At 39.8% G+C, this 26,402-nt stretch overlaps 1 protein-coding gene across 2 annotated transcripts; it reads right to left on the bottom strand.

Annotated features, from left to right (window-relative positions):
- Positions 1 to 925: 925 nt before the first annotated feature.
- Positions 926 to 25,561, bottom strand: gpr68 (G protein-coupled receptor 68). 2 transcript variants are annotated; one of them, XM_078277804.1, is made up of 7 exons: positions 25,495 to 25,561; positions 7,996 to 8,296; positions 6,223 to 6,372; positions 5,712 to 5,845; positions 4,619 to 4,841; positions 3,136 to 3,316; positions 926 to 3,055 (listed from the first exon to the last, which is right to left on the bottom strand). In XM_078277804.1, exons 2-7 carry the CDS (start codon positions 8,080 to 8,082, stop codon positions 2,589 to 2,591), a joined length of 1,242 nt encoding a protein of 413 aa, XP_078133930.1. In that variant the 5' UTR covers positions 8,083 to 8,296; positions 25,495 to 25,561; the 3' UTR covers positions 926 to 2,588. The 2 variants fall into 2 exon arrangements, with proteins under 2 accessions (XP_078133930.1, XP_078133931.1); XM_078277805.1 differs by lacking the exon at positions 25,495 to 25,561 and adding an exon at positions 6,481 to 6,526 and having other exon boundaries at positions 7,996 to 8,049.
- Between the last annotated feature and the right edge of the window lie 841 nt (positions 25,562 to 26,402).

Raw genomic sequence — 26,402 nt, 5'->3', positions numbered from 1 at the left:
TTTTGACATACTATGTTATGACTTTTCTATTCCTTTTTTAGGCATACTATACTATGACTTCTTTTGACATTCTATATACTATGACTTCTTTGTGACTTTTTTCGACATACTATACCATAACTTTTTTATGACTTTTTTTCTACATACTTTATGACGTTTTTTCAAAAAGCTATACTATGACTTTTTTGTGACTTTTTTAAACATACTACACTATGAAGTTTTTCAACGTGCTATACCATGACTTTTTTCCAACATACTATACTATGACTTCTTGGTGACTTTTTTTGACATACTATACTATGACTTTTTTATGACCTTTTTCGACATACTATGCTGACTGTTTCAACATGCTATATTATGTGTCACGGTGTATCAGTGGTTAGCACTTCTCTATCTAGTACCAGCAAGTAGCCACTGCAGACTCTGACTCTTGGGCCTTTTTGTGTAGAGTTTGAATGTTCTTTCAGACTTTCTTTGCCACACTATACTATGACTTTTTTATCACTTTTTTTCATTGCACTTAGACAGACAACTGCTGCAGTTCTTCTAACCATATATTCGCCAGACAGACAAATTACAATTACAGACAATAATATGAGCATTAACACAACATTAAGTCAATAATTTATATTAATGGTATATCTTGTGTATATATATATATATATATATATATATATATATATATATATATATATATATATATATATATATATATGTACTTTATTTTATGTTTTGTGTTCGCTTATAGGAGTCGTGTTAAGTTACTGCTGATAAAGACTCAACATTTCCTGATGTGGCTGCTTTATAATGAAAGCTTTTCAATAACAATGTAATACCTGTATGATAATTCAACCAAAACAAATGTAGTTCTGCTCAAAGTCCAGTTGGCTGTCCTTAAGTGGCTCAGGACACATATGCGTCCAAATGCGTTTGAAATGTTTATTATAACAGCAGAACATAAGTGTTTGGTGGCCAGACTTCAACATTATTACTCAAAATAAAAGTTACTTCAAATACCTTACTTTCAATTTAAATGACATGTCACTAAACTTCAGGTCATATATAAACTTTCAATCCATCTGCATTTCCCATGCTTTAACTCTTTCTTTTTTTTTAACATGCTTGTAATTAATGCATTTTATCTATCAGCTTTTTCAATGCAACATCATACAGTCCCCTTTTTTACAAGCAACATATTTCACCTTTCAGTTTTTTAAGGTGATGCTTTTTTGTTCCATGCAATGGATATGTCGCATAATAATACGTATTTCTTCTTCCAGCCTTTTCAGTCAATTAATTTGAACTTCCACTTTTGACAGTATTCCAGTTTAGCTTCCAGCTTTTTAAGAAAAGTATTTCAGCTCTTAGCTTATTTGGGTAATGCAGTTCATGTTCCAACTCTGACAGTTTTACATTTCAACTTTCAGGTTTCCAGCAGTGCAGTGCAATGCATTTGAGATTTTTCCAACAAATTGTTTCATATTTCTGCATTTTCATAAATGTTCCTTACAGCTCTCTCTTCTCTACTTATTCATACTTTCAGCTAGAAAATAAATTAAAACCATACAATATTCGTCATCTTTATTAATATTGAACTTTTAAAGCCACTAATTCAGTTTGTGTTATTCAACTTTTCAATCCAAACCATTCCCACTTTTCCAACTATTCTCACTACTTCACCTTCTGCTCATGCAGTTAAGCTATCAATTCAGTTTTTCGGGGTTATTTCTTAATGTAAGTTAACCTGGTGATTAATAAAAAAGTGTGCAGATTCTATTTTTATATTTTTTTTAAATGTTCTTTTGTCCAGCCCCTAGTGTTTATCATCTGGATGTCCGTGCTTATGTAAACCTTTTTACAATTAAATCTTCCACCATAAAGTCAAAGTTAATTCATGTTTTTGAAATGTTGACAATCATTTCATACTTTCATAACATTTAAAGTAATTCTATGTTTTAAACATGATGATTGTGGAACAAGATGTTGTTAAGGTTCTTTAACAGATTAAGTTTGGACTTTCTTACACTTCCAAACAAAAGTTTTGTTGTAACATATTATTGTTAAATAATTAAATTAACAGATTCTTAACAATTTAAAATGATCTATAATAATAATACTCTCATTATCTCATAGCAAAGATGCATGCACATTAAAAATCAGAAAGCGTGTCACAAGCTGTACATCAATCTGCCTTCACTGACACCAAAGTGGAAATTTGAAAACTTTCCACTTTTTCCCTTTATTTGAAAGTGGATAGATATGAAAGGGGGAGTGAGATTGGGGATGACACGCAGCAAAGGGCAGGAGGTCGGATTCAAACCCTGCACCGCTGCAGGACTCAGCCAACATGGGGCGAACGCTCTTACTGGGTGAACTAGAGGCCGAAATTTAAAGAGAAGAAAATGTTTTCAGTCCAATGCCATTGGATGATGATGATGATGATATTGACGATGTTGATGATGTTGATGATGATGATGATGATGTAAACACAGCTGGGTGGGCAGCATTGCTTCATTAGGGCCCGCTGCAATTAAGTGTTTACAGGCAGTCTTGGCTTCTTCCCATTGCTCTGGGGACTCTAGCATGGTTTACTGATTGTTTTTGCTGGTGTTCTTGTCTGTCTCGTCAGTCCTCTCTGTCTTTTTGCTCTGCTCTTCCATGGCAATCACACAGCTGGGCTTTCCATCCCTGTCCACACATTTCTCAGAGTGTCTATTATTGTGTATAATTAAGGGTATGATAGTCTTTTCATTAGTCTGTGTGATTAAAATTGTGTTTTTGCTGTCTGTTTTTCCTAAGTTGCTGGTGTGTGTGAGCAGCATCACGGTCCGCTGGCCGTTCTCGTCGGTGGCGACCTCGCGGGAATCGGTTGCTGGGTTGGCGGGGCTGGCGTTGCCACGACGAAAGCAGAAGCATAGTATCCGAGCAACGGGCCGGAATATAGCTCTGTACAGGCCGCGGCGGGCACTTTCGCTTACGAAGCAGTAGAGAGCGGGGTCGGCCACGCAGTTCAGGGTGGTCAGCAACAATGACATGTGGTAGTAGTTAAATATTCCTGGAAAATAAAGAATACAGGCCACTTGGTTACCACAACATTTTCACCCACTGGATAACTCTGCAAGAAAGACTCTGTACCTGCGATAAAGTTGCAGTCTCGCTCCAGCAGGGTGCGCACTAACAGGAAGACGTGGTAGGGGGAGAAGCAGACGAGGAAGATGAGAATGGTGCTGCTGACTAACTGCCTGATCCTCGTCTTCTGATCCGGCTGCGTCCCAGCACTCCGGCCCACGGCCCGAAGGACACATAGGTAGCTGATCTGGACCGAAAAAAACATGTCATCGGATGTATCAGGATCATTGTCAAGATGACCAACTCTACTTCATATTTCCATTAAATAATCCTTTCTTCAACCTCTGAAAAACCCTATCACAACGACTGTATTTAGACAACTGAATAGAAATAGAAACAGACTGTTTTATATTTCTGAAGATAGTAGTATTATACACTAAGCAAAAATAAGATTATTCATTCATTCATCACACAGGGCTGTAGTTTTAGCAATTTGGGATTTTAAACATGTCCAGATGAAACATTTGCTAAGACATTGAGACCTCCAGCTTGAGTTCTATCACCATCAAGTGATCAAGATCACTGTGGTGAAGGCAGATGTAGTGCAGTAAAGCAAGACTGTGTTGCTAAGGCTTTGCTTAATAGCTGCCAACGTGATTCTCTGGACTCAGTTGCTCTACAGACGTCATCATTAGGCACCCTGACTGAGAGATTTGTTTGTCATATTTTACTTTTACGATGGAACCATTAAATTTGTTTGTGACATGCTAAAATGTTAGCGTGATCCTACCAGACTCTCGTACATTTCATTTGTACAGAGAGTCTGGCCACTCTCCATTGACAAGTGTTAACTTCTTTGAAGGCGGGTACTCTGTTGAAGTTTAAAACTATTGGATCTGCCCAGAGCCACTCTGGTAGCCTGGCTCCGCCCTCCTACGTACTGTCTGGTAGGACCAGGCTAACAAGAGGGGAGACGACAACAACTATCGGCTTAGCATCGCTAGCGTTAGCCTTAGCCAACTCCTTCACCACTAACGGAGCGAGATGGAAAATCAGACTGTTCCCGAACCCTGTGGGGAGGAGGGCCACAACATCATGGCCTCCAACAAAACTCAGCAAAGATTATTCTTGCTCGGGCTTTAACTTCTGAATATTCGGCAGCATTGCCACAACGGACCGCATCTTTCTCCGCCGCCATTACGGAACTATAACTCAAACTAGCGCACGTCACAACCTCAACGTCATTGTTCTCAGCCACTCCCTCTGTTTGCTGATTGGACCGCCAAATATTTAGTCGGAGAAAACCCACGACTATACCGCAAACCCAGACAGAGTAATGAAGGAAAATGAAAATTGAGCGGACGTACGTAGGAGGGCGGAGCCAGGCTACTAAAATGTAGTGTAACAGTAGCAAAAGTAAGAGTCCAACTCTAACTGAGTAATATCTTCTGTCTATCTGAGTTTTTCAGAACTCAAGCTCATCATTTCAATCAATTTAAATACACCATTTCATTTTGGATAAAAACATAGATCTGAAAAATCATCATACCGATAAAATAGCCAGCGGAAACATGAAACCGATAGTGAAGCGGTAATAGTTGATTGGATACTCCCAAGGTTGCATGGGGTAGTGTTCGAAGCACACTGATTGGTTCTTGCGGTTTTTGCTCAGTTCTTTATGGCGAAAGAAAACAACACCCACAGCGATCTCCTTCAGCCAGATAATGGCACTAACAAGCCATGCCGCACTCATAGAGCGGAGAGCGGTGAACCTGGAGACCAACAAGAGACAGAAAGGAGTGAACATGCCATTAGCATTAAATGAGCTCTTATGTTTAATTGATGATAAAACTGCATAAGCCAGTGATGTTGCTAGGACGCTAGGAATGGAAGCGCCACAAGAAAGACGCCGGAGACAAGACATTTAGGGAATGTCTTCCCTAAATGAGACTAAAAAGCCCTAACCCTGCCCTACAAACATCAATGTAATGATAACAATAAAACTACAAAATAAAAGGCAAACCGAAGTTAAACTCTTAAACAATAAAAAAAAAAAAAAAAACATCCAGGAGGCACAACAAACATTACAGGACAAAGTGCCTACGGAACAAATACGTTTTTAACAGCTTCTTTAAACCATTGACTGACTTTTATTTGGATTTTTTTTTTTTTTGGACTAGGAAAGACTGTTCCAGAGGTTTAATTTTGGCACTGATTAATTTTTGGAAGAAGCACGATTGGACCACTTTCTTTATATGTGCCACTCAAAGTTCATTATGCTGGTCAAAGAGGACTCCCAAGGTTTTTTGAGGCTCACTGCTAATGGACCAATCCACTGCTGTATTTTCTCGGTAATGTAACAGTGGCGGTGACCTGCTGCTAATTCCAAATTTTGCCGTACAATTAATTGTCTCCGAAATAATTGTGATTAACAACATAACGCAAAGTCTCTTTCAATCAAATAGTGGCTAAAAAAAAGTATTTAGATATTTATTTTTCAAACATATAAAGTTTTTCTTTTGGTTATATCACTGTTATGTGACCCAGATGAACCAGTAATAACACAAAAATTTGACAATTATTAAATAATTGTTACAGGCCTACCTATTGCTTGCATGTCCATCATGCTGAATCAAAGTTACCTTAAAGGGTGGACCACAGCCAGGTAGCGGTCCAGGCTGATACAGCACAGGAAACCAATGCTGATGTAAATGTTCTCATAGAGCAGAAAGCCACAGACCTGACACAACCACTCTCTGTGACTCCAGTTATCATCCTGAAACAACACCGCAAGCACATAGACACATAAACTAGACTCTAGGTAGATTAACAAGACAACAGGTAGGTGGCACATAGAAAAATCCAGATAAAACTGGATTTTTACATTAATAAATCTAAATTAAAGGTATAATCAGACTGAGAGCACATTCTTTAGTGAAAAAAACCCCAAATTTACCAAATGACATTACCAGATATGCATTAGGCTTAGGAGTCACATACAAGTGCTGCTTGAAGAAACATAATAAGTGCACATACAGTAATGTAATAACCTGGCTATGATGTAATGTAAAAAAGCACATAACGTATTACATTTTGTGAAAAATGTAATAACTTTTTGATTGTTGACAAAATAAATGAGTGGTTTTACGCTACCTGAAAGAAGTACTGTAGCCACAGGGGTAATGATGCCAGGTATAACAGATCTGACACAGTAAGGTTCATTAAATAAACTCCCAGCTCATTCTTCTGCTTCAGTTGCAGAGCAGCGTGGTACAAAGAGTACAGGTTGGAGGGAATGCCGACCTAGAATCAAGAAGATAATTTATTGGGAATATTTTGATTTCATCAGGCAGTTTTTTTTCCACAATGCCCCCTCTTCATTGATTACTAAATCCTGTTTAGAACACTTACTTCGTGTTTCAATATTCAATTGTATATTTGTGAGTCCACAGATCCCCTAATGATAATAAGAAAAACACTGATATTAATGTAAAAAAAATCTAAAATGTAACCAGCTGCTGGATAACATCAAAAAATGATGTGAGGATTTTTAGACCATGCGACGATATGGGTCGCTTGTTCCTTACCCCCTGCTGTGGAGGAAAGTCTTGGAAAGCGAGACTACTTACCCTCTAATATGACGCCCAGGAATGTTTCATAAACTAGTGCCCCTAGCGGCAGGTATAATACGACCTCATATCTAAACCAGAGAACGTTGGTTGCAGTTTTGAACATAAAGGTCGCGATATAAATGTCTTTCTGCAGTTTGGTTATGTTTATGCACCAAAACTACTTGGTTAACTTTAGAAAAAGATCATAGTTTGGGTTTAAAATCAGATGTTTCTTCACTGCCAGTTAAAGCAACACCAAAGATTATTTTGTACCTTAAAATAATGTTTCAAAAATCGTTTCAGTGGTTCATCAACTCGTAACAGGGTGAACGGCACTTCTGCATTCGCTTTGCGGCTCTCTACCGACTATAACCTCAATATGCAAGTTTGTCAGATCGGGTAGCAGATCTGTAGTTCGAATGAGACATAAGAAACTGTAATGGACAATTCCGCTTCCAATCTGTAGGGGGACCGAAGAGGAAAAGTGCTTTGGTGTTGCTTTAAAGGTGCACTATGAGTTCCTGCATGGTTTCAGCACGATTTCATTTTCGTCTCAAATGGTAGGCATCTCTCCTTGATCCGCTAGCTGCCTGTCCCCTGAACACACTGTGAAAAAGCCCGGTCTCGGGAGACAATACAGGGGTTGTAAACGTCAAACAAACACTAGGGGGCACAGGCTGTGCACCAAAATACAACAAACCACTCCAGCCAATCACTGACAAGATGGTTGGGGGAGGGGGTGGGGGTCAGTGACAGTTGAGGGTCTTATAGACTAGACGTAGCCTAGCTGGCGCGTGAAAAAAAAAGAGCCGTGCACAACTTCTGCTCGCGCACCATAAATCGGGCGCGCCAGCAGGCTATTACGTCATTTTGACGTCACGATGGCGCGCGCCACCTTGGATGCGTCTAGTGTAAAACACGCTTTAGTCAGTTAGTCATGACAGTTACGGAAACATGGGGGGAGGGGTGAGCTTGCTCTATTTTGTTTGAAATTTACTTGGAACGTCAACAGAAGTGACCATGCAAGAACTCATAGAAAAAAAAACAGATGCCAAAATATCACTGCAGGTTGCAAGCTGGCCAGGGAGATCCGTGCCGCCGCCTCCTATCTGCGTCTGCCCATCCATTACATGTCTTAGAAATAGCCGAGTAGAATTATTGCTTTTTTTGATTGTGTTTTTTAAAATTCCATTCTTATTCTGCATATTTGTAGGCTGCTGAAAATGTCTGGCTCATCTACATTTTATGGTTTGAAATCTGACTGAAAAAATTAACTGAAGTTGAAAATGAATAGCCCTGCCGTACACACACTCACCAATAGTACGAGTATATACACCGAGGAGAAGAGGTACTGGTGGATTTCATGGCTGATGGTGCAGTTAGTCACGTCCTCCTCAGACATAGTGAACACTATCAGACCCCGCTCGCACTCACACTACTTCACCTTTCACATGCACACACTCACATGAATGTTTTAAGACATTATGTTACTATAATGTAACAACACACACACACAAATCTCCATGTTGGTTGGAGCACTCAGCCAAGGCCCCAACTCGTCTCATCTGGGTGAGTATTCGTCTTCTCTGATTGGGCAGTCCAGTTTTATTTGGCCACTGAGGAACACAGAAGAATATATCTTTATTAGAGATTATAAACATTTACTGCTTATTATATTTAAATGTAAATACACACATATACACACACACACACACACACACACACACAGTTCAGTATATACAGCTGAATGTAAGCAAGACAATGACAAGTTTTTGGATAATAGTAATAATGTTTTGGATAATGTTAACATTAAACGACTTATATGAGCAGATGTATGACTAAGTGTTAGTTAGTTGGTCGTTAACCAAAGTATTGGACAAAGTGAAATCACACCTGATGATGCCGCTAGATAAAAAGAAAGGGGTTCACCAAAGTTATTACAATAAATCTTGAGAAGAAAATTCATGTGTTTCCCAATTTCATGACAATCAAATCAATAGTTGTTGACATATTTAAACCGCCCTTATGGTGGCGCTAGAGGAAGAGTCAAGGGATCACCAAAAGTTTTTTGGCTTCTCATTCAAAAGAAAAACATGTAACCAGGGCTTTAAGTTTATTTTTTCAATCACCAGCCAACACAGATTTTTAAGTTACCAGCCAATCAGATTTTCCAGTAGCCACATGTTTGGTTTATTATTTACTTTAATTTCAGCTCCTCTGGTTTGTTTCGCGCCGTTCCATTTGTCTTTTGTCTTTACGCGTTGCTCGTAATTGATACCACACGCTAGGCACGTAGCCAACGGTTGTGCTACACGTCACGACACAGTGTTCATGGGAAATGTAGGATTAGTACTACAAGCAGGGTTGCTAGATAAAGATTATGTTTTCAAGGCAAACACACACAAAACCGCCCAAATTTCTTGGAGGAAAACAGACCAATCTGGAAACAATGAGTCAAACTGACGATTTAAACAGACACAGGGTTATTTGCTTCATTTATTACCTGCCAAATTGGCTTACAGTTTTGAATGTATTTGGCAGGTTGGCAGGTGTCAATTTAAAGCCCTGCATGTAACCATATTTCCTTAGATCAAATTCGTCTAAACTGTTCTCTGTGTTGTAGAGGGAAACAGACCGGCTTCCTGCGTTAACCATGACTGCATCCTGTCGTGTCAAGTATTTGTAATCCCAGATGAAAAATGTTGTCCAGACCATATTTTTATTTCAATAGTCATTAATCAGAGATACAATGTGAAATGGCATTGGCTTTAAAAGATCACATTATGAAACAATTCATCCTCATTGAGAACAAAGGGAAACTCCTATAAAAAGCCTTGAATTATAAATCAAATGACAGGTCCTCCAGTGACAATTTCCCACCCATTGCTCGTGTCAACATGAAAGTAGTTTTATTAGCATAGGTGGCAGAAAGAGGAGACAAATTCAGAATTTACTCGTACATGCTGCCAGACCACTTTATAAGAAGCGGCACTCAACAGCTTCTACTTAACAACTATGATAAACTGCTGGCTAAGGAGAGAGAAGGATGAATAATGAGCTGATGATGTGAGGCCCTAGCCTGGTCCTACCAGACTCTCGTACATTTCATTTGTACAGAGAGTCTGGCCTCTCTCCATTGACAAGTGTTAACTCGCTAACGTTTGGTCATGACGTATGTCATGCGCATGTGCAACAAGAGGGGAGACCGACAACAACTATTGACTTATATTTAGCATTAGCATCACTAGCGTTAGCCTTAGCCAACTCCTTCACCACTAAAGGAGCGAGCTGGAAAATCAAACTTTTGCTGAACCCCGTGGGGAGGAGGGCCACAACATCATGGCCACCAACAAAACTCAGCAAAGATTGTTCTTGCTCGGGCTTTAACTTCTGGATATTCTGCAGCATTGCGGCCACAACGGACCGAATGGCTTCGCTCGCATCTTTCTAGTGCACGTCCTCAACGTCATCGTTCTCAGCCACTCCCTCTGTTCGCTAATTGGACCTACAAATATTTGACCGGAGAAAACCCAAGAATATAGAGCTCAACAGTCCCGCCCCTCCTCTGAGAGACCTTGGGTTCCGGAAGTAATTTTCCCATTCATTTCTCCCATTGACGTCTGGAAAAATCCGTATATAAAGAGTTTTAGACCATGCTTTATGCTAACCAGGTGGTACGTGACTCATAAGCATACAATGTATCAAAAAGTCAAAGGTACAAGACTGTGTACATATCGTCATCTCAGAGCTAAGGAACTACTCCTCCCATAAACCACCGCGCACCACTGAACAAAGGAAGCTAACGTTAGTTTAGCAACAGCTAATTACTAGCTGAGACAGCATGTAATAACTTTAAAAGACCCTCATAATAAAACCTGAAAATAACCGTTAACATATATAATGGCTGTTACGTCAGCTGTAGACGGCTTTACACAGTGTTAAGTTTGAGTTAACGTTATTTTAGACTGAATCAAGCTGTCAGCTAGCGGTTAGCCAAATTAGCTGTTAGCTAAACTAACGTTAGCTTCCCGGTGGAGGCTAACGGCAGAAGCGTGGAACAGATCGTGATTCGTGCAGTGTCGTAAATCCTCGTGATGGATTGTGCAGGCAGCACAGATCGGGTACTGACACCCCCCCTCCTCATCAGCATGAGTTCCACCAATCAGAGGCATCACTGTGGGATTGTGGGATTGTTCAGGATTGTGGGTAATGAAGTACTTATCCAAGACATCGCAAATAAAAGACATTTATCTCAAAACAAGGGTAGTGCCTCATGATTTGTGGTGTCTATATGAGCATGAGTCATGTTGGCATGCTGGTTTTAAGTCTACCATTGACGGTTATGATTTTATGGCTTATACTCGGAACCCGCTGTGGGCAGGACTGTTGAGCTCTATACCGCAAGTACTGAAGGGAAATGAAAATTGAGCGGAAGTAAGTAGGAGGGCAGAGACAGGCTAGTGAGGCCCCGCATTTTTAGAATAATATACCAGCAAAAGTTAAAGTAGGTGTGTGTGTGTGTGTGTGTGTGTGTGTGTGTGTGTGTGTGCGTGTGTGTGTATGTGTCATCATGGCAAAATGTTATACAGAGGTGGTTTATATTTATATATATATTGGTTTATATGCCTGTCTGTCTGTCTGTCTGTCTGACAGATTTAGTTACCGTGCAAAATAACAGTCATGAAACTTTACAGATGTGTAGTCAAAGTAAAGGCCAAGTTCAAAGATGGGTGTGCTCAAAACAAGGGCACCGGAAGTGTGTGTGTGTGTGGGGGGGGGGGGTGTAGGAGTCACGGCCCCCTGGCCCAATTTGTTTTGTCGTTTTTTAACATCAAATCAAATCAAGTCCAGGTTAGTGCAAAACTGGATGTAGGGTAGTTTGCCTACAACCATATTATTGACCAGTATTACTACAATACAACAACCAAGGTTGAACTAAATCTGAATCTGTCTTGCATTATGACTGGCATTTCTCTCTTCTGAACAGCGGAGTAGTGGTGCAGCAAACAACTTCCTCAGGCAGAATTAAGGCAGAATATTAATCTGAACCCCGCTGTCCGTCTGCAGGTTAGATTCCAACCACATGTTGTATGCCTGCTCTTCTGTATTAAAAAATCACTCTTTTGCAAGCTTCCATTTTTTTTCTCCAATTTGTTGATTTTTCCCCACTGTTGTTGACTTTGATAACTGTGATACAATGTAGAAATACCTTTTTGGCTGCCCAATTTTTTTTTTTAACTTCAATAAATTCTGACATACATGTCTACAAGCATAAATGTGTGCAAGCATGTGTTCATTATTTTGTCACTTTAAATATCAACACCAGCACAATCAAGTCTTACGTCACGTCAGGCTGTGCACTTTTGCACGATTGGTTTTCACCTGTCTTTTCATCTATTTAATTAAAAATATAGATTAAAGGTCATTCACTCCTCTGGGTTCTGTCTCTTATCAAAAAACATTTGCATAGTCGAGTAGAAACATACTTTGGCAATTTGTAAAATGTGTTCTTCGTACTTTATATCCCTGACTTTGACATATAATTGCGACGCAGAAGTAGTGTCTATCTGTTAGCATTTTAGTTTCAGCTGTTTTGCGTTCCACTGTCAGTGTAAATGAGTTGGATGTATGAATAGCATCTACATTCAGTATTCTGTGAACTCCAGTGTAACAGAGTCAATGGACAGTAAAACTTCCTCTGGATATAACTTCCACTATACTTATTTGCTTTGCCATCCCAGCATTTTGAAAATGGCTCCATAATAACACACTATGAAACCATTAAGAGCTACTTTCACACAACACACTTAAACCACAAGCATCATCTCTCTTTCTCTCACTCACTCTGTCCTTCTGTACGACTCTCTCTGGTCTTCCTAAATAAACCACAGACAGATTAAGGCACAGCTGGATACACCGTGCATTCCTGAAGTGTCAAGCTAAACCATGCTTTTAACCCTTATTCAGCCAGGTGGCTAGTGTTATGGAATACATTAGAATTATACATGTACAATAATACTGTATGTGAAATTTCCTCTTTTGTAGATAAAGATATGTTGAGTCACTTATAGATGTGACTGTGGAGATGAATTCCCTTTAGTCCAGGAACTGTTGCTAATGTGAACACTGTAGTGTCCGTCCTGTAGATTGATGTTACAGTGTCAAATGATAATAAGTCTACAGTGGGGGCACACACAGCAGGGGCAGCAGTCTAAAGTGGGATTTATGCTTCTGCAGAGGCTCCACGCAGAGCTTTCGCTGTAGCCTACCTAAGTGGACTACTAAGAATAGCAGGGCCAGCATGTGTGTGCATTTGGAGTGTGTGTAGAGCGAGTGAGAGAGTGACGGTGATTAGCTTCGGAGAGAGTGCTGACTCTAGAGGCATGGATGGAGAAACTAAGAGTCTCCCCTGTTCTTTCTGACCACGGTGGGAAAGCTGTAGCAGGAAAAGTTAACCCTCTCCTTGATTTCATGTTGTTTATGGAGAAGGAGAACCAGGAAATGAGTAGGATGAAATGCAACGCTACCAAGCCACGGCCGAGCGAACCAATCATAGTTGTCGCGATCTGCTTCGCCTCAATGTGTAGATACATTTTTTGAGAGGTGCACGTCAGGCTACGGCGTAGGGTCGGTATCTCCACGTAGTAGTATAAATTGGCTTTCAGGAACAGAAAAGGCATAAAGCATACACTTCCATAAGTGGGAAGTGCCAAGTTGGATGTATTGGAGTTTTCCCGTCATAATTATGACTTGGATGTTTACGCCAATGCTATTTAGAAGTCAGAAACAGGTGACATAGTAACTCCAAAATTGAACACGGCAGAATCTACAGAACACATAAGTCATCAATAAGGCAAAATATCTTGTATGTAGAAGACATTAACTTTTATGTTAGCTGACCAAGACATCAGTTGTGCAAACAGACCCAACAAAACAAGCTTAATTTAAAGTATGAGTCTGGGTTTTCTACCTGTGAGGAATCCATGACTCCAGATTCATCCCACTGTAACGACACACTGAGTATACTGTAATTAAACAGGTAATAACAGACAGATACTCTTGATGTTTCAGAGGAAACCTCAGTCAGTATGTTATAAATGGGATTCATAATAATAATAATAGTAGTAGTATTGTAGTATTTCTCATTAATTTCTAGAGTAAGACACAATTTCTACTGTTCAAATTCATTCTTTAAGTGGTCTGAAGGGTTAATGGCCTTTTGTTCTGACTCCCAGCAAAGACTCTACTCACTGTTCAGCTGTGAGATCTGGATTTAATAAAGTAATTCAATCACATGAGTTTACTTGGAATATTTAGAAGAGGTTAAACTTTGTGTGTGTGTGTGTGTGTGTGTGTGTGTGTGTGTGTGTGTGTGTGTGTGTGTGTGTGTGTGTGTGTGTGTGTGTGTGTGTGTGCGTGCGTGCGTGTGTGTGTGTGTGTGTGTGTGCATACAGGAGTGGGCGGGTTATTCTTCTGCAAATAGATTTTCAAAGGTAAAATTGTAAACAACTTTATCGTGTTATCACATTAAAATGCCATTATATCAAGGGTTTAATGGGTCCTGGAGATCCCTGAACTGGTTTTCTGTTTCTGTGGTACCCTGGGAAAAATACAAACAATAACTGCCCCGGTGTTTTGTAAAAATGTACAACATCTGAGACTGATCACCTGAACTGATGATCAGGGTGACTGATTGGTGTTTGGTAACTGCTAGTGAAGGGGTGTAACTCTAACTTTTCCGATCCAAGCCTCAAATCTAACCCATAGTTCAGCCTAACCTTAAACCAAAACTCTAAGTTTATCTTAGCTTCAAACTTATAAAACTTCAGTCCTTACCCAGAGCACATCTTAAACAATGTAGGCATATATCATTTTACACTGTTCTCGGGCTTCATAATGTAAACAGTGACTAAAACGCATTTTCTTCTGACGAACTTACGAACGTCAGAATGTTACCTTTTTTGTCAATGGGTTTCCTTAAAAGCTACCGAGCAGACACACAAAGTATGCCAGGCAGACACACAGCGGACAAACTCAGATGGAGACTCAGGTGGAGAAACTAAACTAGTCACTTTGATAACTTTAAACTGAATCAATCCTCCAGACACCAGGATCAACAAATGAACAAATTACAGTGTGATCAATACCTTAACTCATTTCCTCAGGGCAGCAGGAATGGCACTGTTGCTATGTGATTGGTGACCCTGGCAGAGGTACCCGTGGCAACAGCAGCAAGTTGTAAATCAGGCACAGCCACAGGGAATATGCTGCTACCACAGCCATTCCTCTAACCCACGCATCACTGGAATTAGCTTCATCACCAACTACTATCACAACCCCCTTAGCTGCAAAAGTTTGGGAACCACTGGTCTACGCCATCCTAACTTACGATTCCAAACTTGGGAAATCCCTAGGTTATAGGACGGCTCTGTAATTCTTATCCTAAGATAAGATGCAGTTAGGATTTTAGACTTGAAGTTTCTGTAATGAGGCGCTTTGATTAACATCACTCTCGGGTAGGAAATACAGAAACCCACAACTAGTCACTGCACAAAAAAGATGAAGACTTCAGCGTCTAGTAAAGATAGTAAACTACTGCGATGTTTGTAACTTTAGCCAATGCACCAGCCGCCACTGCGGTTACTCAGTGTTGTTAATTATCTTCTGTTAACTCAAAAACCCATGTTCAAGTGAGACTGACAGTAATTTCTTCATGCAAACCTCATCATCCAGTAACGGTAACTTAAAAGGCCACTAACAGTCTGTAAATGCTGACAAAAGAAGTTGCTGTGATATATTTTAGCCTATGACAGTCATTGTTACACACATGATGCCCAAAGTAGTAGTCATTGGTCATTGGTAGTCACTGGTTTAGAAAAGTCAAGTCAATTTGAGCTTGGAGGTTCATCCTGGACTCCAGTCTCTCCTTCCAGTCCCACGTCAGCAACATCACCAAGTCCGCCTTCTACCACCTGAGAAACATCTCACGACGGTAGTACGGTGGCCGACAGGGCCAAACGCCCTGCAACTTAAGAAAACACACGCAAATTAAGAAAACATCTTCATTAATTTGACGACACGTGCAGCATTCAGCAAACGCTCTGCAAATACACACAACGCAACCAAATACATAAGCGCGCTGCAAATAAAAAACGATAAAAAAAGAAAAGCACACAAACCCCAAAAACAAATGCAACAAAAAAAACGCAGCATCCAGATTACACAACGGAAGTTCTCCAGACCTCTAGAGGGAGCAGCTAAGTGGAACAGCTGGATTTTCGAGAGAGCGAGAGAGAGAGAGAGAGAGAGTGGACGGGGCACGTTCAATCTCAGAACGGTGTGCACCGTTGTGAAACGGTGTGCAACTGCTTTGAGATCATAGAGTGTACATATTAAGTCTATGTTTGACATATGTTTTCTCTCGTTTGGTGGGTGTGTCTCGGCTCACTCGCATCATCTCAAGCCATGTCAGCGTCAGACAGCTGACAGCTCCTTTATCACAGCACAACTATCAGATCTGAATCGCACTGTCCTCCAATCAATTCATGTCATGAAAAGTAATCTTCTTTCTCATGATGTACTGTAAAGGTAAATCAACTGAAATTGTGTTTCTCTTGACACTGTGGCACACTCAGACCTCAGATGTGACATGAAATATGATTTGATGCATGTTATGTTTTCATCCAAAGCTCCGAACACACCCTTCACTCGGCTGTTTGATGAATGTGTTCACTCAGCAGTGCTCGGCCATCGCAGCCAGACGAGGCTGGTGACCCCGTCACTCTGAATTACCCAGTTTGCCTCTTTGAGACAAGGATGTACAAAGTCAGAGTTTGTTGTTTGTTTGTGGCATTTGAAAAGAGCAGAGTTTGTGACACAAGCTACTATGACATCAAACTAGTGTGAAATTCAGCATCAAAAATAGCTGATGGTGATTTTTGGTGCTGAATTCCACCCTATTAGGAAACTACTTTTTTTTTGGTGGAGGACCACAAAAAGACGTATCAAACACACTAAAAGTCTTTAAATTAATTTAAAAAAAGGGATTAAATGTATACAAACAATGTTATACTTGAGGATATGAAGGGATTAACCCCCTTTGGAGGTTGGGGGCAAAAATTAGCTATGGGTCCTATACTGAGACCCCCACCAAGCCTGGTTCCAGACCTCTGAATCACCTGCCATTATCCAATTTGTTCAGCAATTCAAAAAGCTCTGGCTATTTCTGATTTTGGAAAAGCAATCAACCAATCAGAGTGTTGCAGACTGGATTGGAATAGTGACATCATCTTCCAAAATAGTTGAATGAATGAATGAAGAAATTTATTTCAGACATATCAAAAATAAACCAAACAAAGTATCAAAGAAAGATGCTAATAAGTCAAATAAGCAAAACATTCAATAAACAAGTAACATTGGCCAACTTAGACATGTCTAAAAAGGAGTAGGAAGAAGTATACACTTATTTAATCCTACCCCTTTTCCATAACTCAGTAAATTATTATTATTATTTCATTTACCACATATTTGTATCTCATTTATATTCATCACATTTATATATATATATATATATATGGGTTATATAGACATGCATATATATATACACACACACACACACATACACAGACACATACACACACACACATATACACACGCATAATCATACACATACGTCAAAGAACACATATTGCAATCATTAAAGCCCTCTTACTTTTCTATATTTTTTGAAAATCATTGCTTTGTACCTTTTTATGAACTGGGTTATGTGTGGACATTGCTTAAGTTCTGCGCACAGACCATTCCACAATTTAGAACCACTGATTGTATTGCACTGACTTTTATAGTCGTTTTATAGTCGTGCGAACAGTAACAGTAGTTAGCTCTCTACATCAATGAAACAGCAACAGAAAAAAGTGAAAAGAATTGATGACATGGACAAAGGTTTTTATCGACTTAAGGAGGAATTGCAGGTGACGGGGTAGATTCCAACTGTAGAGGTAGGCACTTTTTAGTTTTATTGCCCACACATTTCCTGTATTCTTTAAGAAACATGACCAGTTTCCTTGTGATACAGGTGTCATATTTAGGCAGGTGTGAACCATAGAGGTAAGATGAAATAATATTATATTATCCCTTTAATTTGGAAGGAAATCTGGTATTTATAATACTTTTCTTCATTTTTTCTTTTTTTACGATAGTTTGCTACTGTCTTGCCTAGAGTGTTTTCCTTTGTTTTCCTTGTTATTACTTTTTTCTTATAGTTTATAGTCTGTTTTTTGTATTGGTTTATAGCAGATATTCCATTTATAGTGTGGCATTATCCATTCTGTTTGTGCCTTGTGAAACAAACCTCCTGTTCCTTTTTGTTGATCCTTAAGGTGCTAATGCTGTCTCTGTGCTCCCTTATTTAGAGTAGATCCAGGCAATACTGTTGGGGGTGCTGGCCATTTGGTTTGCTGTGGACTTGCATGCGGATAAGTATTGCATAACACTTAGGGGTGCTTGTTTGCAGTGATGGTGCGTGTGTGTGTGTGTGTGTGTGTGTGTGTGTGTGTGTGTGTGTGTGTGTGTGTGTGCGTGCGTGCGTGCGTGCGTGCGTGCGTGCGTGCGTGCGTGCGTGTGTGTTCTGGGTATATTGTATTGTTACTATTTTGACTTTCTGCTTTTGTGTATCAAATATAGTGTGTATCTAAATTCCAGCATATCTATATTTACTTTTTTTAAACAAAACTTTTTTATAACTGAACTTGAAGCTGCGTCTCTGTCTACTTTCCTTTACACTTCTGTGTGTTGACCTGTAGCTACTGTATATATAAGCTAGTATTGGCTCAGTCCTTACTGCAGTGGCCAGTGTTCTAGTCCAACCCGCTGTCCTTTGTTGCATGTTATTCCCCCCCTTTTTCCTGTCTTCAGCTATCCTATGAAGGCCAAAACGCCCAAAAAATACGCAATATAGTGGGGGGGAAAATACTATTATTCAAATGACTACAGAAAATATGTGAGCGTTGTGGGCTCTGAGGGTCTGGAACGCCAGAGCAGCTGCCTGCTTGGTAATCAAGCCTTGCTCAAGGTAATAAACTATCACAGCAATAATGCAATGCAATATGCTGAGCCGTATGGCTTTATAATGTGTCAGTCTTAGACAGTAGAAAACAAAATACATTATTTATATGCTTCATCTGCTTCCCAGTATCTCCACATTACAGTACATGACTAAAAACCTTTATACTTTAATATTTTATAAAATGATCATGTCTAGACTGTGAAAAGCAGCAGTAAATGTGATAAGGTGCACATGCAATAGTATCCTTGCATTCCAGATAATCTTATTAGTGGTATTTTCCTAGTGAGGATGAAAGCCTATTCAGCTGATTATGAATAAGATATGAGCTTTACACGAGCCAGCTTCCTAATAGTCTGGTATCCAATAGAGTGATGGAGAAGCAACAGGATACTTCAGTTATAACAGGAATACATTTAGGTCTACTGCTGGTTCTGGTGGAAAGCAGAGGTTAATTTTTAATTTGGTATCTCTGTAGATCAAAAAACTAATTTAGCCCTCATGACCTGTGCGTAAATGCATGCTACCTTTGTGAGAGCACCAAATCCAAAATGGCTACTTTCGGCCATGTTGGAAATCTTTTGAATGGTTTGGCCTGCAACACTGCACTATTTTTCACCCTTTTAAGTCTTCGTAGAGCATATTAGGCTTTCATGGAAGCTCTGCTCATGCTGAGTTATAAACAGTAAAACAACAAACACACAAAGGTCAACGTTTGCTCTCCATGGTCACAGAATTACTGGAGACAACCCAAAAACATTCCAAATGAATTCTATTAAATTAAATGATAAAGGTATTTATTGGAATATGATGACATACATTTGTATATCACTATCCACTTTATGGAAGAACACGGACTGATCTCACTAAGTGGCGTATGTATGACACGCCAATTCGTATGTCATTTTGGCGTGTTATCAACACCGTTTGGCCTCCATTGACCTAGATTACGTGTGAATTATCCACAGGATTGTCACCCAGGAGAGCCGGAATCGCGTCCAGCGTTTTGCGTTTATCAACCTTCCCCAATGTTCTTTTCCTAAACCCAACCATTTATTGTTTTCCTAAGCGTGTGACGTTGGTCACCGTCGTGTTTTTGTAGTTTTTTAGTACGGTGGCCGACAGGGGCAAACGCCCTGCAATTTAAGAAAACACACGCAAATACACAAAACACAAGCAAGTTAAGAAAACATCTTCATTAATTTGACAACACGTGCAGCATTCAGCAAACGCGCTGCAAATACACACAACACAACCAAATACATAAACGCGCTGCAAATATGAAACGATGCAAAAAGAAAAACACACAAACCCCAAAAACAAATGCAACAAAAAAAAAACGCTGCATCCAGATTACACAACGGAAGTTCTCCAGACCTCTAGAGGGAGCAGCTAAGTGGAACAGCTGGATTTTCGACCCCACGGGGAGAGAGAGAGAGAGAGAGAGAGAGAGACTGTAAATATTAAGTCTATGTTTGAGATATGTTTTCTCTCGTTTGGTGGGTGTGTCTCGGCTCAGGTCACAGGTGATTCTCAATCAGCAGAGACGTCTGTAAACTCGTGGTGATAAAACATTTAAAACTGCATCAGCGTTTAACGTTGACGTTTGTTTAAGCCATATTACATGAGAGGGTTTAATTTCGAGGTCTGAAAGGCGCATCACTGAAGTATAGGCCTCCTCAAGTGTAATATTGTGATTATACAACAACGGTTACCAACAAAATAGGTGATCAATCTGTATTCATATTGTGGAGCAATTCGCTCTTGAAATACAAAAAAAAAAAAACAGACAGGATGTATAGTCCCTCCCTGTTTAGTAAACCAGCCGACTTACTGTGGGATTTATCAAACTGAATAAATCCCGTCTGCACATATAAACACAAAACTGCTTTGCTAACTCCATCGTGTTGTAAGTAAGACATCTGCTGAAAAAGTTATTGTATTCATTAGCATGATTGCCGTACTGTTTAGTTCTCAAACATCCAACACACCAAAGTATGAAGACATAGGGACCAGACGCAAGCTTTTATTTTGAAAAGTCGAAGCTTGGGGACGGCACCAGCCGGGAGGGCATGAGACGGGAGCATAGACTGTATTTTATTAATATGTTATGTTATTAATAATAATAATATGAATTTAATATACAGTCTATGGAGTTCTCCAGGCTGCAGCCATACCTGACTCCAATAAAAAGGAGAGCGCTCTCTCCCTGTGGTGTCGAAAATCCAGCTGTTCCACTTAGCTGCTCCCTCTAGAGGTCTGGAGAACTTCCGTTGTGTAATCTGGATGCAGCGTTTTTTTGTTGCATTTGTTTTCTGGGTTTGTGTGTTTTTCTTTTTGCATCGTTTCATATTTGCAGCGCGTTTATGTATTTGGTTGTGTTGTGTGTATTTGCAGCGCGTTTGCTGAATGCTGCACGTGTTGTCAAATTAATGAAGAGGTTTTCTTAACTTGCTTGTGTTTTGTCTATTTGCGTGTGTTTTCTTAAGTTGCAGGGCGTTTGCCCCTGTTTTTTTACACGCATATGACGTTCTCGCAATAGCACGTCACATTCTCGCGACGCCACGTGGTGTGTATGTTTACATCCGCTGCATACGACGTAGACATACACGCAGATAGCTCAAAATGCGTACAGATAACACGCCATTTGGCTTTAGGAAAGTGGCGTGTTTACGCAAAGTCATGATGCCATGTTGAAGAACAAGGTATTTAACCTGAATTTTCAACTTTACAGTGATTAGTTATTTAACTAATGGACAACTAATTACTTTTCATCTGATGTCTGTTGATTCTCCACACTCACACCTCTCATCATCGCTGCTACTCTCATTTGAACAGTTGTAAAGTGTGAGCTGCTGGGGCAAAGAGGAAGGGTGTGACGAACTGGTCCGCACTGGTCCGCACTTCATGAGTTCCCAGCCATGACCAATGGGAGAGGAACACTCTAGCAAGATGTAATAAAGCTGGCAATATACAGTATAACATAGTTTATCCTTTCCACATGAAGATCAAACGAAAATGTCCTCAGGTGGGAGATGGATTGTACACTTCTTCAGTTTGTGCCTAAGTATGAGCAGAGCTTTCATTATAGACTAATATGAAGGCTCTATGACAACAAAAATGGACCTTTCGGAGCTGAAAAACAGCAGCCATCTTGGATGTAAAGGTCAAAAATAGGTTAAATCATCAAAATAACATCCACTATGAATTCCTTGACCCAAAAGAGTGCCAGAAACCATGTACTGTGCAGCATAGCAGGCCAAACCGTTGAATAGATAATTTCCAACATGGTTAATTATTGCCATTTTGGGTCGGGGCTCTCACAAAGCTAACCGGCATTTTTGCGAGGGTCATGGGGGCTAAATTAGTTTTTTAACCTTCATAACACTCATATAGAATAAGGTATTCTCCATAGATTATCCAGATAATAAAGTAAGATTAGCCAGATAATGAGGTATTCTTCACAGATTAGCCCGATAATAAAGTAAGATTAGCCAGATAATGAGGTATTCTTCACAGATTAGCCCGATAATAAAGTAAGATTAGCCAGATAATGAGGTATTCTTCACAGATTAGCCAGATAATAAAGTAAAATCACCCAGATAATAAAGTATTCTCCAGAGATTAGCCAGATAATAAAGTACTCTCCAGCGATTAGTCAGAGACATAATTGCTCGCTCTCTTTCACCTTGAGACTATGAACAATATGTTTATGAAATAGAAAGAAAGATACAGAGAGTGATAGGAGAAAGAAGAAACGTTTTCTCTAAAATAACTTATAACCATTCTTAATATCCCATGTCCTCCAACTTCATCCAAGCCCATAGCAGGAATTTCCAAAGAGTTTCATCCATATTAAATAATATGAGATTACGTACACTTTTGAGTGTAAGCACTGCAAAAATGAGCTAAATATAATAGTCATTCTGACAAATCATCCATTCTGCCTGATGGATCCTAACAATGAAAAGGCCTTCCTAAAGGAAGTAGAGGACCTGACCCACTGGTGTCAGGACAACAACCTAGTTCTGAACTTCAGCAAGACTGAAGAGATGATAGTGGACATTGGGAAGAAGCAGAGAAGGAACAATGGTCCGGTGGCCATGATGGAGGTCTCAGGAGTCCATAAGGGATTTCTGCCATTCTTCTCTGGGGCCTTGAGAGGATCCCAGGAGGCATCTAGCAGGAAGCAGGGCTTTCTCCATATCGACCAGCCCTAAAACAGGGCTTGGCTTTTTTGCCTTTCTGCTAATGTCTGCAGAGAGCTGAGATGGCCTTTTCATAGATGAATGAGGTTAGTGTACACAAAGGGCCACTGCACGCTGTCCAACTGGTGCCCAATGTCTGGGCCGAGGCCCAAGGGCGGGCTGTAAAGAGATCAAAAAAGGGTGCCTTGGAATAAAAATGAAGCGCATTAAAACAAAAGTAAGAGGGGGCGATGTGATCAACGGTTGTTTGTGTGGTTGGAGGTTGAGCCGGAAAACCTCAATATGTAGAAAAAAAACACTTACAGTTTGTGTGTTGCTGGTTACAACTTAATTGCCTTTATCTCTTATTTCTGTTATCTAGCTTTAGTTTAAGTTATCTAATTAATATATGTGAAGTCTTGTATTCATTTTCTTTTTTTGCTGTAACTCTCTATGCTGTTAATGTAAAGGTTCACGGAAGTGCTTAGGCAATGCTGCTGCTCCTCCGGTCACGTCAGTACAGCCTACAAGAACCGATTTAGACAGTTTAAGAAAGCCTGATAAGAATGTCTCCACATTGTGGATGCAAAGTCTAAATACAGGCTAAATGATCAGAGCTGCTGGGCTGAGCCTCTGTTTTTGTGGGCAGAGAGTCAAGGTTTAGTTATGGGAAAATTAGAGTGAATCCCATATTATTCAGGAAGTGGAAAGTCTGTATGACTTTAGGCCAACCTTTTCAAGTCCTTGTGATGTATGGGTAGCATGTAAGCTAAGTAGACAGCTTCCAGGAAAAACTAAAACCAGATTAATAATATGTCATTTGACCACTTCAAACACAAATTGTAGTTAAGATCTCAACAATTCCAAAGATATCAAATATTTCTTGAAATGATGTGCCATGAAATAATGGCTGAAACAAAAGCAATAATTTGACAATTTAGCAATCATGTTTTTGTGTGATCTAATGTTTTAGACAGAACCTGCTATGGTGTAGCCTAATGTTTATTCTCTGTACACCTGTCAAAACAATCAAAACATTTGATGCCATATCTCATTGATGGATTTGCCTGCCCAGAGACTGCTAGGTCTATATCTGACAGCCCATTGGCCCTGTTGAATAAATAAATAAATGTCAGGCTGCTGCATCTGGGGGGAATGTGTATAAGATGTCGCATTAGACAATTAGAATATGTCCATTTGATTGTATGATGTAGCCATAAAAACATGCTTTGAGTTTGAATATGTGCGCTTACAAGTTTTTCCTGGAGCTTCCAAGCACATCTCATAGATCATGGAATGAGTTTTGAAATCGCTGGGAAACAAAGTTCAATCATATACAGAATCATAAAAAGAATAGGCTAGGCCAGTGGTTCCCAAACATCACATCACGGGCCCTAAACTGACACAAACCAGACCGCGGACACCCATTTGATTTTGCCCCAGGGTCCCCCATCTGACATTTTGCTTTAAGATGTCATCATACATTCTGGATCCTTATGGATGGAATTATAGTGAAAATAAATGATTCATCTTTTTTTGCTGGGGCGGACCCCTTGGAACTCCCTCAAGGACCCCACTTTGAAAACCAATGGGCTATAGTGTTCAGATTTCAGTTTTAGAGGGGTGTTGCGGTTCTGTTGAACTCTATTTGTCACTGCAAGCGACCCCTTTCACCTAACGCTAGTCCTTTAATCCATGGTTAATATGTAGAACATATTGTATGTCTACCGTAGGCCTATAGCCTATTTGTTGATGCTATGAACGCAGTAGAATCATACCGGACTATTTGTCTTAGCGGAAGCAATATAATACTTTTTAAGTCAATACAATAACTTTTTAAGTCAATACAATCACTTTTAAATCAATATTTTGTGTCAAATTATTGATGTCTTTAGTAAGTAGCCGTGTAATAGGAAGGATAATGTACAGCGAGCGAGTCAATATTGAGATGAACCCCGCCGGAGTGATGCAGCAGGAGGGCTCTTCAGTCACTCGCTGTTATCTGTGTAGTTCCGATATAGAATACGAAAGGGCCATGGGTGGACTACAACAGATGAAGATGAGGTACATGCTGGATGCATCCCACACTGCTTTACGTTTTCCACACATGGTAACTCTCCATAAATATTATATAAAGCCTAGCCAGCGAAAATAAGAACCGACATTTGAATGAACTGAATCTGCAGCTGTTGCTTTTCTCCTCCAGTTTCATGAAGTCCAGTCAGTGCATGGATTACTAACTGACACGACTTGACAGTTAAGATAAATAATTCATAACTCTGGACTGAAGAGCCGGTATAGCTACTACACGTTCTAAACACGTTTCACTTTTCACAATAAAATCAACGATCGTTCCATAATAATCCATATTCAGCAGGAATCCGCTGATATGTCACTTCAACCTAAATACCAAAAATATCAAAGACTATCGCTGATATAGCCTAACTTATACAAAGAAACTCCCCTTAATGGGTCCGCACAGGCACACATAAGATCTACTGTGGATGTCTCATCTTCAGACAGTATTTTCTTTTACATAAAAATGAAATGAAGACGCATTTCTTACCGAATCTCTCCTGTCTGAAGGTCTGCATCAAACTGAACGCCAGCTCTATCTCTGTCGTTCACTTACACACACACACACACACACACACACACACAAACACACACACACACACACACACACACACACGTGCGGTCTCTCTTCATGAAGTGCGTAAACACACACCGCAATGTGTCAAAGCATGATGTTGAAATACTGTAGGCTATATAGTCTGCATGTAGGGGAATATCACCCACTGACATTTTTTTTTTTTTTTTTTGCTTCAAATGTTTGGATTGTTAAATGTTCATTTTCTACCAGTTCTTAAAGATGAATTTTTTTTGGATTATTTTGGCCACTTGAGGGAAGCAAAATAAGCTGTAAACACAACATTGACATGGGCTATAATCACCGAATTAAGTTTTTTTACTGTAGCCTACAGTGAACACGTTAGAAAACAGTTCCCCGTTTTACATCTAGGAGACAAGCAGCAACATTAGTAGTAGCTGCTAAATGCTGCACTATGTTCACCAGCTGGGCAGGTAGTGAGGAACTCTTCTATTCTAAAAATTCTAATAATTCAATGTATGGGAACAACAAAAGCGAGGGTTGGATGATGGATGTAATTGACCCATTTTACCACATCCATCAGTTCTGCATTTTTTCATATCCACCAAAATATATCTGCAATATACTGAAAACAGCAGATAATGGGACTGGTTTCACAGCAAACAGTGAGAAAAGTACAGGTGAAAATAATCTAATTCAATGCTTCACTAAAGGGTAAAGTTCATGGTGGCTCACCGTCATATTGTTATGGTTTACTGGGACACCTGAACAGAGTGGTGCTTTCATTTATAATTAACACTTTCACTTTGAAAAGGGCCTTTAGTGGCCAGCTAAAGTAGCATTTTAGCTCCGTTTATGAAGTT

Source organism: Sander vitreus, chromosome 20 (genome assembly GCF_031162955.1).
Source record: "Sander vitreus isolate 19-12246 chromosome 20, sanVit1, whole genome shotgun sequence".
Lineage (NCBI taxonomy): Eukaryota > Metazoa > Chordata > Actinopteri > Perciformes > Percidae > Sander > Sander vitreus.
This window is presented reverse-complemented; position numbering and strand designations above follow the sequence as displayed.

Bases quoted from the DNA above. Each gene is read 5' to 3' on its own strand.
- gpr68 (XM_078277804.1), bottom strand. From the start codon at position 8,082: ATGTCTGAGGAGGACGTGACTAACTGCACCATCAGCCATGAAATCCAC. The intron at 6,373-7,995 runs GTGAGTGTGTGT...TCTTGATTCTAG, and splicing joins TGTATATACTCGTACTATTG to GTCGGCATTCCCTCCAACCT. The intron at 4,842-5,711 runs GTAACTTTGATT...GTTGGTCTCCAG, and splicing joins GCTGTGGTCCACCCTTTAAG to GTTCACCGCTCTCCGCTCTA.